The following is a 13,040-nucleotide window of genomic DNA, read 5'->3' as shown; positions in this document are numbered from 1 at the left end:
AGCATAGCAGTGGTAGGAGAAGCCATGAGAAGATCACCAATAGAATGAGTATAGAAAGAGAAGGATGTTGTGGTTTACTCTGTCAAAGGCTGCTGAAAGGTCCAGAAGAATCAAAACAGATGACAGTTTGGTAGATTTATTAGCATGAAGTTTCTCTATCACTGTTATGAGGGCTGTTTCTGTAGTCATTTTGTAGTCATTCTGTAGTCATTTTCTCACAGCTTACTTTTTTTTCTGAGGTTGCCTAAAAACTGCTGAATGTCATGGCCACCCTTCTTCTTACTCATGACTGTGAATGACAGCTGACAGAAGCTGAGTAATGAAAATCTGTTTTACCTTTTTCAAACTAATAGAATAATAATGCCATTTATCATAAAAAGGTACAGCTACACAGGATATTATATGAATATACAATAAATTAAAGCTCCTAATGTAACGTTTCTGGCCAGACTTTCGCAGGGCGCGGGGCAGGACATACAGACTTCCTCGACAGTGCAGAAAATGTAACATTAAACATATATGACAAGGGTGGCACTCAAACACAACATTTACAATGAACATGACTATACAATTAACATTAAAACGGAGGACACATACACTTTAACATAGGACTATACAAACTAATGTTACAGCTACAGAGATCTACTTGAACACACACGTAGCGACAATGACCAACACCAGTGCACACACTGACAGTGGTTTAAATAGACAGACAAACATACAGCAGTAAACCCTGTGCAGGTGTGTGCAATCCTGGAGGTCGTGGTTACAAAACACACATGTGAATCCCCCTGCACATGGCTGACCTTACCACGTGACTTGTGTGGGGCGGAGCGTTCCGTGACAGTACCTCCTCCCAAGGGGCGTGGCTCCCGAAGCGTCCTATACCCGGACAGCGAATCCCAGGCTGCCGCGCACACACATAGACACTGCACGGCAATGCCCGTGCGCACCCTACACAAGGCGGGCTAGGAGCCGCCTACCAGGGAGACCTCCTCACATGAGGGAGAAAAGCAGAGTCCCTGCCTCTCTTGGGTCAGTCCGGTACGATCCCCGCGACGTGATACGCCTGCAAACAAACGTAAGGCGTGAACACACACACACAAATGCGCTGTTAAACACACATATAACGGTCCTCCTTTCGCTGGCCTTTCTAGGAGCGTCCCAAAGGAACTTCCCCTTCGGGGCTTTGGGCGGACCTTTCCAGTCCTCCTGGTGAGTCCGCAGAAGTGGAAGAACTCGGGCATTCCCCTCCTTGGCCGGAGATCTCGTCGACTCCGCCTTACCGCCTTCACCGCGGTGCTCGTGGATCGCCTCAGCTTGGATAACCCTAGCCCCCTCCAAAATATTTCCAGGGGGCATTCCTCTCCACCTCCGGAGTTTCCGCGAACGTTGGTCGCGGTACTCTCCCCAATGTCTTGGGATCCTGGCAGCAGCTTGGGATGCTCATAAGCACCTTCCTCTGGGAAGTCCGAGGGAGTGGGCGTCCTGTGGTGGTTGGTCATTCTGTAACGTTCCTAAGTACCGCAGGGCGCGGAGCAGGACATTTATTAACATTAAACACGTATGACAAGGGTGGCACTCACATACAAGGAAACAATGGAAATTCACTTAAAAACCACCAGATTGCCTTGATAAATGCATTTAATAAGCAACAAAATTTGAGCGCTTATAATTTATTATGGTACTCTTACATGGAATTGATGTTAAAAAGACACGTGCACACACGCACACCCCCGCCCCACCCCTAAAAAAGCTAAAAAAACTCCACAAACAACCCTCCAGTTACTTACTCAGCCAGTAAGGCTACACCCAGTGCCAAAACGGCAGGTAAATGTTCCTGTCCAGAGACATATTGCTGTTTTCCCTGAAATAGATGAAGAGGAGAGAGAAATTAAAAACAGTGAGGAAAAACGCCCCATGCTGCAACTCACTCTGCAGGCCTTTATTACATAATATTACATAATAAAGTAATAAAGGAAAGCTTTGTAGCTTTTTAATTAGGAACACTGAATGCAAACTTATGCACAGAAAAGCACATGTGCATATTCTTCATGTCATACTTTTGCCGCCCCAAGATTTACAATCATGAGACTCTAACTAAACAACATTTTGAAGATTCAATAATTTACACTGAATTAAATAGTACCCTTTATGTGAGACACCTCTGCAAATATGAATTCTTTTGAGCTTCTAGAGCAGACTCTATGACCCACTGGCAACTTGCATTTAGTACTATTTTTATTTCAATAAATCTTCGGAGAGAATGCATTTTTAGTAATGTAAGATGATGAAAGATTGATGTGTGCAATTTCTAGTTTGCCAAGAGACTGTAAACTGTGACAGATTTTTTTTCAGTCTTCTTGTGGAACCGACCTGAGTCGTGAAGTGAAAAGGCTGTGAGAGGTAGGGGCAGGCAAATATCCTGTATTTCTCAAATAACGAACGATACCACCAGGAAGCAGTTTCTAAATGCTTCAGTTCTTCGTCTTTCAGCATCATCTTCTCAACTGTACCCCCCTCCTTTTTAATTACTTGTAGACCTGTGTTTTCTCCTCGTGAGCGCTGGAGTTTACCTATGTGTTATTAGTAATTTCACTTGGAATATGAGTTTGAAATTAGTCTCACCTAGCCTCCATTTTGTTAGTGAACAATATATAAACTAATATAAGCTTTTAACTTCATTTTGGTGTGCTAGCTAGCCAACGTTAATGGAACTGATCTACTTGTTATTGTTATCTTCTTGTTACATAGACACACTCAAAGAAAGAGCTTTTCAAACTAGACCTAATGTGGGCAGAACAAATGAGAGCACCTGCCTTGGTAAGGCCACAGCCTGTAAACCACACAACACAGCTGGTCTCACTACCAACCTTCCCTTTCACTCATGCTTTTACTCTGCTGTCACACATCACTCCTAACTCTTCTCCACCTGCACATGGAATTTACCTGACACTTTTATCCAAAGCAATTTACAATTATGACAGAGTACAACTTCAGCAATTGAGGGTTAAGGGTCTTGCTCAGGGGCCCCACAGTGGCAGGACTTGCACCAGCAACCTTCCAATTACAAGTTAAGTACCTTAACCACTGAGCTACCACTGCCTTACTGCCAGAATGCTGGAAAAAAGCAAAAGGGCAGGAACAGTGGCTTGTCTGTAGAATAGTAGCAGGTTACTATCCAAAGTGCTGGAATATGGCACCTGTGGGGGTTAACAAGTGAAGAGTTCAGTGAGCAGGTGACTGGGAGTGGGGGAGGGGTTGTGGGTGGTGATCGGTGATTGGTGTGATTCGGCATGTGCGTGTGTGTTCCTGGGTGTGTGCAGACTTTACAACAAAAATACAAGAAATTTAAGATAAGAATTTGAAAACATTATTGCATGAAACTTCATTTATTAAGTAAACATCAGGTATGTAAATAATTAGAAAATTAGTTATAAAAAAATAAGAATAATAAATTTTGCTCCAAATTTAAGGGATTATTTATAATACGGAAACTAAGGAAAAAAATATGTGAATGTTTGTGAGTGTTTGTGAAAACAAGTAATTACAGTCCACATGGGGTCATTACTGTCTACATGTGATCTGATCAGGGATTGGGGCGCACCTTAGCATAGTTCTTGATGACTTGAGAGAAGCGGATGATTTTTATGTCAGGAGTTATGTATTTAGTGTCTTGCCACAAATACTCAGGTGACAGGATCTTGGTGGGTTTGTTGTAGAGGAAGTACTTGTTCAGGTGAGACTCCTCCTGCCACGCTGCTTCAATAGAATTGGCCTTGTCCACGTCCAGCTGCATGCGGCAAGTTTTAGCGAGTTTGTGCACCTTTTCCACTCGACCACCAATCACCGCACCACCATAGTAAAAATCCCCTTTCCCGTAGGGGATGTAGGCCTGTGACTCAGACCTCCTCTCATATGGGAAGTCATCACGTGGTGTACTGTAATAACCAGGGTGTATCACGGCAACAATATCACCCAGAGTCTCCACCCCCCAGTGACCATAGAATTTGGTATCCACATCAAGGCTGAAGATATAGTCGACCTCATTGCTCAGTTGGGTCTCAATGAGTTTCTCAAGCCTCTCCATCCTGCGTAGTGTGATCTCCTGCCAGCGGTTTGAACTTGAAATTTTCAGTGTAGTCAAACTACGGCTGGCACCCAGTGTTACCGTAGGAACTGCCTCGGGCTGGTCCGTGAAGATGTAATAATGCACACGGTAACCCTGCATGTAGTGCTTCTCTGCTGACTCCAGGAAGTCCTTCAGGAACTGCACATATCTGAATTGAGGGAAGGAGTTGTCCCTTTTTTATGTTTATAAGTTTCAGTCCCCACAGTTGTCGTGCTTTTTCAGCAGCTAGTTTTAGTCTGAATTTGGTAACCAAATTCTAGATTATGTAAAACACAACAATAATACTACTTAAAAATTATTATTTATTATTATGTTTTAGCATGTTATTCAGGCGAACGAAGTGTTAAAACAATAACCACAAAGTTATTTTATTATATTCATCTGAGAACACAATGTTCACCAAAGTGACTTCAGTGGGATTTTTAAGTTAGTTACACACTGTTACCCACAAGAAAACAGGTTCTTAAACACCGCCATCCTGTGATAAGTACATACTTTCCCAGTGCAAACACAGTGGTTGCTACGGTGATGTTCTGCATTTTGTAGATGGCATCAATCAGAGTTGTGTGAAATGTGCCCTCCCACACCACTGGAGCAAGCCATGGGGTCACCGTGATGACATCTTTTCGGCTGTTGCACACGCATATGTAGGTACATATAAGCAAGTACGCACACACAAATGCATACACACATGTAACACATGCACACCCACACCACCAGACACACTAACACACATATACATAAGAATTTGATTAAGTTTAGTAAGAGAAATACCAGTGCAATATGTGCAATAACTATATATACAACTATAGTGTTGCTTAGTGTGGGCAGTGTGATATCAAAGGCTAGACTAAGCAATTGAATCATAATACATTCCCTGGGCAGGTGGGGGGAAGTGAGTTGAAGGGGGTGCTAGCTAGGCAAGGGTGCCGCAGGAATTTTTGGACCCCTTGACAAGACGTCACATTGGGCCCCACCACCTAATAATCTAATAATTTATGAGCGCCCCTGCCCTTAGAAATGCCCCCCATCCCTCTGAACTAGACACTATATACTCACTAAAGACGACGAGACTATATTTCACACACACACACACACACACACACACACACACACACACACACACACACACACACACACACACACACACACACTCATGTACTCACCCATTTAGAATACTGGGCTGCTTGTATGAAAGCCTAATAAAACATGTAAATGCAAAAAAAGCAAAGTCTGTATAGATCAATAATTATTTTACATAATTGCCAATTAACTACAAATCAACTAACAATTACACCATTTGTGCCCATGAGGAGAGAGTAACTTCTTGCTTTTGTGCTACTCTTTTCCCCTGGAGAAAAAATATGATTGATGTTCAAATAAAATTAGTATTCCAACTCTTGATTAACATAATAACAATTCTATGGCTCTTCTTCATCAAGGGTCATTGGTGTAACAATCTGTTGCAGAATCAACTCAATGATTTGCGTCGGTCACTCCTCATGTGACAAGTCTGGCAGGTGCAGTGAGCCTCCCTCCATTTGCACTGAACCTGCTGCAGTTTGGGACTGCATTGCCATATAATGGCAATCCAGTAGGTTGTAAGAGATTTTTATTACAGTGCTCCTTCTATTTGGCACATCTGCCTCTGTGTACCGAAGCAGTTTTGCACTTGTCAATTCCTTGTTATGTGGGCAATCATTAGATTGGTCTATGGCAGTATGGAATCACAGAAGAGAAATCATGAGAGACTATAACGAATTCTTCGGACAATTTCAATGACATCTTTGACCATCTGCTTGAAGGAAGAGTTAGTGAGGAGCTATTGTTTATGTATGAGCAGTGCTCTCTGTCTGCTGCTGAATATGCCCTCAAGTTCTGTACTGTGGCAGCAGGGAGTGAATGCAATGAGGCAGCTCTACTGTTTTCCATGTTTTTTGTCATTAAGGGCTTAAATCTGACCTGGGTACTGAGCTTGCTTATCTTTTTGTCAATAAGACTCAATCACCTGCTTCATGAGAAAGGAGTGACCAATCAACCACACCATTCCTAACCATCACTGATCATGTCCTGGTGAGACTGAGGATATTAGCCTTCACCACAGTAGAAAGCCTGAAGCCTGCGAGTGAATTCATAGTACTCACAGAATATCAGGACGTAGCTGAGGTGTTCAGCAAGGGGAGAGCAGCTGCCCTATCTCTGTATCATGCCTATGATTGTGCAGTGGACTTGGTAGAGGAGGGAGTGCCACCAGGAACTCATCCCTATCCCCTATCAATAGCAGAAAAGGCCATGGAGGACTATGAAGCTGAAGCCTTGGTGCAGAGTTACTTTCAGCCACGTAACTCATTGCGGAGTACCAGGTTATGCCACACATCTTATCCGACACACCGTTCATCTTTCAGGCCTTTATTAATGACATGCTAAGGGACATGATTGGAAAATATGTCATGGCCTACATTGATGATATCCTAGTTCTCCCCCCACACTAGAGGAGCATGTTCATCATGTCAGGTCCATTCTACAGAGGCTGTTAGAACACAATCTATACATCAAGGGTGTGAGATGCATGTTCCACATACAGCAGACTTCATTTCTGGGTTATGTCCTCAGTGCTACAGGACTCACTATGGAGGACAGGAAGGTGCAGGCTATGATGGACTGGTCCATTCCTCAGGCTCTTAAGGATTTACAGCAATTTATGGGCTTTACAAATGTTTTACAGACATTTAATTTGTGGATTCAGAGCCACTGCTGTCCCACTCACTGCTGTGTTTAAGGGTAAGACCATGCAACTTGTATGGAGTCCGTGAGCTGAGCAAGCCTTTGCAGAGTTAAAGAAGGCGCTTACAAGCGAACCAGTGTTAAAACATCGTGATCCAGTGGAGCCTTTTGTTGTTGAGGCCCACGCCGCTGATGTAGGAGTAAAAACTGTTCTCTCTCAAAGGTTGGGATCCGCCCAAAAGCTGGACCCCATAGCCTTCTGTTCTCGTAGGCTCTGGCCTGCAGAAAAGATATATAACGTGGGCAACTGGGAGCTCTTGCCTATGGTGTTGACTCTAGAGTAGCGGCAGCATTTGCTAGAGATTGCTAAGCATCATTTTGTAGCATTAACAGACCATGAAAATTTAGAATATATATGAGGAACGAAGCGCCCTACCCCTCATCAAGTGACATTAAGTCACTGTTCTTCGAGGGACTAATTTTCAAATGTCATTTAGACCGTGGTTTCAGAACGCATCCAAGATAAAGGCAGTAAGGACACAGCGGGGGAAGCCTTCCCTGTTCTCCCCTCTGCAGACTGTATGTGCTACCGGAGTATTAAGACAGACTACTTTCCTTAACGGCCAAATGCCCTTAAGGTACGTGTAAAAAATGTGAATACTGATCACCTGTTTCTCATTACTTCCTGATTTGTATGTCTATATAATGTATCCTGCTCCTGTTTGTATACTGAACATTCCGTTTGGTGCTTGCCATTAGCCTGTTCCTTCAGTGTTTGTCTTTTTTCCTGCTCCTTCAGATTTGTTAGCATTTGTTGTTTTTGCACTGTTGCCGATTTGCTTTGGTTTATGGACTTTGCTTTTTGTATTTTTTTGTATTTATTAAAATCCACATAACCTACCCGTCAGCAACTCCACTTCTGCTTCCTGCATACCTGACAACAAAACACACGTGACTTACTACACAGAGAAGTACACAGTAACATGAGCATTCATGTGTGTGAACAGTTTAGCCAAATATAATGTGCCAAACAATGTGCCAAAGATGTGTCTATGTATGTGTGTAAAACAATTCACCTAAACCAGGCTGAAGTGTAACCAAAGTAAATGCACCTAAAAGACAAAATGATAAAATCAGTAAGTAAACTCTGACCATTAAGGGTCTTGTGTATAAGTATCACATACCCACGAATACGTTGCATTCATCAGTTTACTTTAAATGAACGTGTGTGTTACTTCATAACCTTTACATGTTTTGTTGGCCTGTATCAGTTGGTGACAACAAAGGGCAAAGTAGTGAAACTAAACAAATATTTTAATATCACACAATAACATCACATCATTCAGTCCACTACATGCTGTCTATTTAAGTGTTCTTATTTCTGCTGAAATCCCAAATCTTTGTTTATTTGTGTAAATCATTAATTAGGCCTAGTTGAAAGATGAAGGCACCAAGCATTAGGCATTCAGGTTGTCTCACAGTGGCTGTTTTACACAAATAAATCATAAAAAAAACCCCCAAAAAACCCAACAACACGCCAGTGAACATCATTTGTCCAGATATTTAAAATCACATCATTTTGTGCATTCTTTGATAGAATTTGATGATGGAATGTGACTGGATTTTTTTTCCTCTGTAAAAAGTTCCAGCTCGTATCTCGGCTTAAGACAAGATGATTTTTTAGTGGACATTTTTGCTTTAGGTTTGGCTTCTTCAGTACAGTATGTGTGGAGAAGGTTTTGCTGTTTAACTTTTTTTTTCATGCAGAGACTAATCCCACACTGTGTTGCCACATCGTATTTACTCTGTCACACTTGTAAGACCTTTGTTCAGAGACTCTGAGGGAGCATGGGGTCATTTCTTTCACTAAGCACCTATTGTGCACAGGTTACTAAGTTCTGAGGGGGCATGAGGTCATTTTCTTTTTGCTAAATACCTAGTGTGCCCCATTCCATGAGATGGAAATCTTTGTGTTTAATCAGAGCATGCATGCAGTGCTGTTGCAGGCCTGATTTTCCTGCTTCAGACAAACAAACATAAAACTGCTGCTACATACATAGCAGTTTCTTTTTTCATCAAGTGAAAAATAGTGACTAATAAGTATTTTTTAAATCACTCACTGTCTAGTTAAAATCAGACTATTTGCATGAAATTTATTTATAAATGATAACAATAAAACAATTGTATGTATTTTAAAAAACCTTTAAAATATTGTACAGTCATTTACTTGCTTTCATACTAAGTCACAGCTTTATTTTATACTTTTCTGGTGTGTTTGACTACGCCTGTTCATTGGCTAACGTTTGTTTGGTTTTGCTCTTGGAGTACATTGCATGTTTTTTGTCCTTCCAGAAATGCAGCAGGAAGATCCTGTTTCGTAGCCACACTTATATTGTGTTAGTCTTTTCTGTATTTAAACTCTTGTCATTGTATGTGACTTCTCCCTGTCTTTTGCTAACACATCAGACTTGTGTAAATGCTGCATGGTTTAATGCAAAAGTCATTTTAGGGAACATTCTTTTATACAGAGCCATTCTCTCTCACACATAGGGTGACACAAATTGCATGAAATTTTATCAAAGCAGTGCAGAGCGAGCCAACGGCAGAGGTGTCGACAGAGATTTGTGAAAGGGGGTGTAAGCCCTCCAGCAGATTAGCAAAAATGAAAAAGAACAACCCATCCAATAACCCTGCCCTAAATGTCCAACTGTTTAGTACAGAAGTTGTTTATAGTTTGCGTTTTAACTAAAGTTACGTTAGCATTTGTTCTTCAGTCATTAGGGTTCCCCTGCTAGCTTAATGGTATTTTCACTAGCATGTGAATGTCATTTCGTTTTGGACTATTGTAACAAACATCTAAATTATCTATTTTCTTTACTTTTATGTTTCAGCAACATACTCTGACACAGAGATCCTGTCTCACACATAGTGTGATATAAGCTGGTTGAGATTTTAGCAAAAGTGCAGGTAATGGTGTCAGATATTGCCCAAGTATCACATTTATCCAAAGCGACTTACAATTATGAGTGAGTACAACTTGAGCAATTGAGGATTAAGGGCATTGTTCAAGGGCTCCAACAGTAGCAAATTGACAGTGGTGGTGCTCGAACCAGCATCCTTCCAATTACAAGTCAAGTACCTTAACCACTAAGCTACCACTGCCCTATTAGATTTTTCAGATTCAAATCATGGCAACAACTCCTCTCCCAGGTCCTGCTGCTGAATGTGTCAATATAGCCATCAGCTCTATTGTTTGATACAGTCACCATTATTCCAGTAGTGTCAGTAAAAGGTAATTACATACCCAACCAGCAGCAATCCTACCAATGACAGGACAAACAAATGGGAGTTCTTTAGCAAGCGCATGGTGATGATTTTCCTCTGTGCAAAGCATGAAGAACAATGAAAATGAGAGACAGGAGTTATCCCATCATAATCAGAATAACATCATGGTGCAGGGGTGTGCAGAACTCCTCTTTGAAAATACCAATCTGTATTAGGCAAACAATATATTTACTCCAAAGAACTCCACTATGCTACTTTATCTAATTATAGATGACCATCTGAAATACAATGCATGGAATTACTAGATACAGAACCATTTTCAAATGAATAAGTTTTGAATGACAGTTGTCCACCCCCACATTTTGGACGGTCCCATATTGAACAGGCTCTTACTCAGCCTGTTGAAGGTTGTGGTAGTATGTATTTAAAGAGACAGTAACCAAATGAACTAGACTAACTTTAGTTATGACTATGAGTATGCCTAGATAATATTATTATTTGTATTTATTTATTTAGTTTGCATATGTCATGCCCACAAAGTGTGGTCACATTTGTGTTTACATGTTTCTTTTATTTGCATTATTTAGCTACATTTTAAAAATTATTTCAATCTGCCATTTGAATCTGTTTGCCAGCGCACTTTACTCCTAAGATCTCCATTTGAATCCAAGTATACATACTGTTTGCTGGTGCTACCAGTAAGTTGCCTGTGGACTGAACACTGGAGTTGTGGGAGTGCCAAAAGGTGGGCGTGTCAAGAAGTGATGTACGTGTTAGAGGGGGTTAACCAAAACGTTACTTCTATTGGCCAAAAAGTGCTGTCAGTTACACAAGGAGACAAAAAAGCGGTTGCTGTGCTGATTCCATTGCAGAATCTTACAATCATTTTAAGTATGAAAAAGTATGAAAGGACTCGTCTTCATTACCTTGACTAAATACCTTTAATAAACATTTGGAACATAACTTGGTACAGTATTCAGTGTAGTTACATTTTTTAAGATGTATTGGTCTCACTCTGTTTTGAAACAAATGAAGTCTTTAAAAGATCTAAATATGCTAAATCTGACTGGGAAAATGACTGCTAGATATTTAATATGGTCGTGGTGGGGACCAGCTCAGCAAGCTAGTTAGTAGCTAGTAGTTAGTGTCTGCTATTTATATACAAATGGACTGGACGACAGGCTGTGAAAAGTGAAGCCACTGTGTGTTTGCTGCCCTCTAGTGGCTGGCTGCGGTACAACTTTTAACCTCGCCCATACCCATATATATACGAGTTCTAGTTAAGTTACTTAACGATTCATAAAGGAGTGGTGGTGAGATGATTGACAGCTAATACTGACAGGCAAACATGAATGTACAGGCCGCTGACTCGATGTCAGCTATGTTAACCTTTACTTGACTTACCTTTGACTGTGGTTAATAACTTCGACTGTTCATTTTACATTTTTATTTCAAGCAATGTCTTGGGGTCCAGTTCTTTTCAGTTTGCTAAGGTAGCTAGCTAGCTGCTAGTGTTAACTGCTCTAATGTTAACAAAGTAGCTAGCTAGCTAAACAATGTCAAAATGACACTGAAGCACTTGGCATCAAACTTTGGATTGAGGATTAGAATATAACTAGTTTGTCTTGTCACGTTAAATGAAAGAATGAACTATATCTTGTTGATAACTAAAATAAATTATGAAATATCTCATCTTGCAAGACTATGGAAGTTATCGTTAAGATGCTTCATGTACGGTTATTTAGCTAGCTTGATAACATTACATTTGGCTAGCTAAGTTGCTAAGATTTATATTTTTTGATAAAGAAATTAAAGAGTTTCATTCTAGAATTCTGTTAATGGAAATAAAGCCAATACACATTTTCACAAAACATGACAGTTTCCAAAGTGGGCCTGATGATTTCAGTTTTATCACAGTTTTCTCCAATATCAATATGGATCAACTGTTAACAAGTTTTCTTTATCGACAGGTAGGCAGTGGTCCTATTTACCGACTCATGCTCTGATGATATGACTAGAATATGTTGCTATATTTATTAGTACCAGTATCGTGACTAAAACAGCTAATATGTATTTCGCTATTTATTTACCTGATGTTTAAAATACGTAATAGTGCGTTGCATCGCAGGGCCTTGCGACGTCTGCCCCGGTTACCCCATTGCGTTTTATATTAACTATCAAACATGTTTTATAAACAAAGTCTTCGCAATGTTTTATGAGAAGTGTATCTTGTGACTTGGCTAGCTAGGTCATTGTAAAAGCTGCTGAATGTCTACATGATGATTATTGGTAAATCTGTGATATTATCCTACGTCACAGACATGGGAATATAAGTACGTGAAACACTTTGATCAACTGAATTGTAGATAACCGTATTCACGACGTCTGTAGATGAAGTACATCATCTGGCTTTTCCTATTCTCCTGTGTCGTGTCCGTTGATGCAGGAAAGAAGAGACAGGAACCAGTGCGTTACCCTGTGGCCTTTTATTAATGCAGAGCTCTGGAGATGTCACTTCACAACGCAGTGCGAGTGAGATCTAAAGGATAACTTTGCAACAGACAGACTTATAGTTTTTCTCGCCTTGCACCACTTCTGCTTTTGTGTTTTTCCATCTCAGCCGTCACCTCTGTTTGACCGTCTCGTACACATGTCTTCTTGCGTAATCACACATATGCATGTCTAGGGCATTTCCTTTTATGTCTGGACATACAGTAATTATATTATTAATTCAAGCATTAGTCCTATTCCATTCTACGCATTATTCTCTATTAGTGTAAGCTTAGCATTCATTTAATTTATGAAACCCCACACCTGTCTAATTAAATAGAATGCTATTTTGTGAAGTACAAAACGAGGTCTTTTAATTCAACATTTAAGACATTCTGTAGTACTTTAT

General features: G+C 40.6%; 1 protein-coding gene across 1 annotated transcript; it reads right to left on the bottom strand.

The window, feature by feature from the left end:
• Nucleotides 1-2,905: 2,905 nt before the first annotated feature.
• On the bottom strand, nt 2,906-10,230 carry LOC113592257 (globoside alpha-1,3-N-acetylgalactosaminyltransferase 1-like). The gene is made up of 6 exons (XM_035526734.2): nt 10,161-10,230; nt 7,933-7,968; nt 7,758-7,790; nt 5,299-5,331; nt 4,628-4,762; nt 2,906-4,280 (listed from the first exon to the last, which is right to left on the bottom strand). Exons 1-6 carry the CDS (start codon nt 10,220-10,222, stop codon nt 3,590-3,592), a joined length of 990 nt encoding a protein of 329 aa, XP_035382627.1. The 5' UTR covers nt 10,223-10,230; the 3' UTR covers nt 2,906-3,589.
• Between the last annotated feature and the right edge of the window lie 2,810 nt (nt 10,231-13,040).

This window comes from Electrophorus electricus, chromosome 8 (assembly GCF_041902795.1).
Source record: "Electrophorus electricus isolate QZ-2024a chromosome 8, ASM4190279v1, whole genome shotgun sequence".
Taxonomy (NCBI): domain Eukaryota; kingdom Metazoa; phylum Chordata; class Actinopteri; order Gymnotiformes; family Gymnotidae; genus Electrophorus; species Electrophorus electricus.
Note: the sequence above shows the minus strand (reverse complement) of the source record. Positions and strands in the feature narration are given on the sequence as shown.

Coding starts and splice junctions, on each gene's coding strand:
- LOC113592257 (XM_035526734.2), bottom strand. CDS start 10,222: ATGCGCTTGCTAAAGAACTCCCATTTGTTTGTCCTGTCATTGGTAGGA. Junction 7,969..10,160: donor GTAGGATTGCTGCTGGTTGG/GTATGTAATTAC, acceptor TTTGTCTTTTAG/GTGCATTTACTTTGGTTACA. Junction 7,791..7,932: donor TACACTTCAGCCTGGTTTAG/GTGAATTGTTTT, acceptor TTTTGTTGTCAG/GTATGCAGGAAGCAGAAGTG.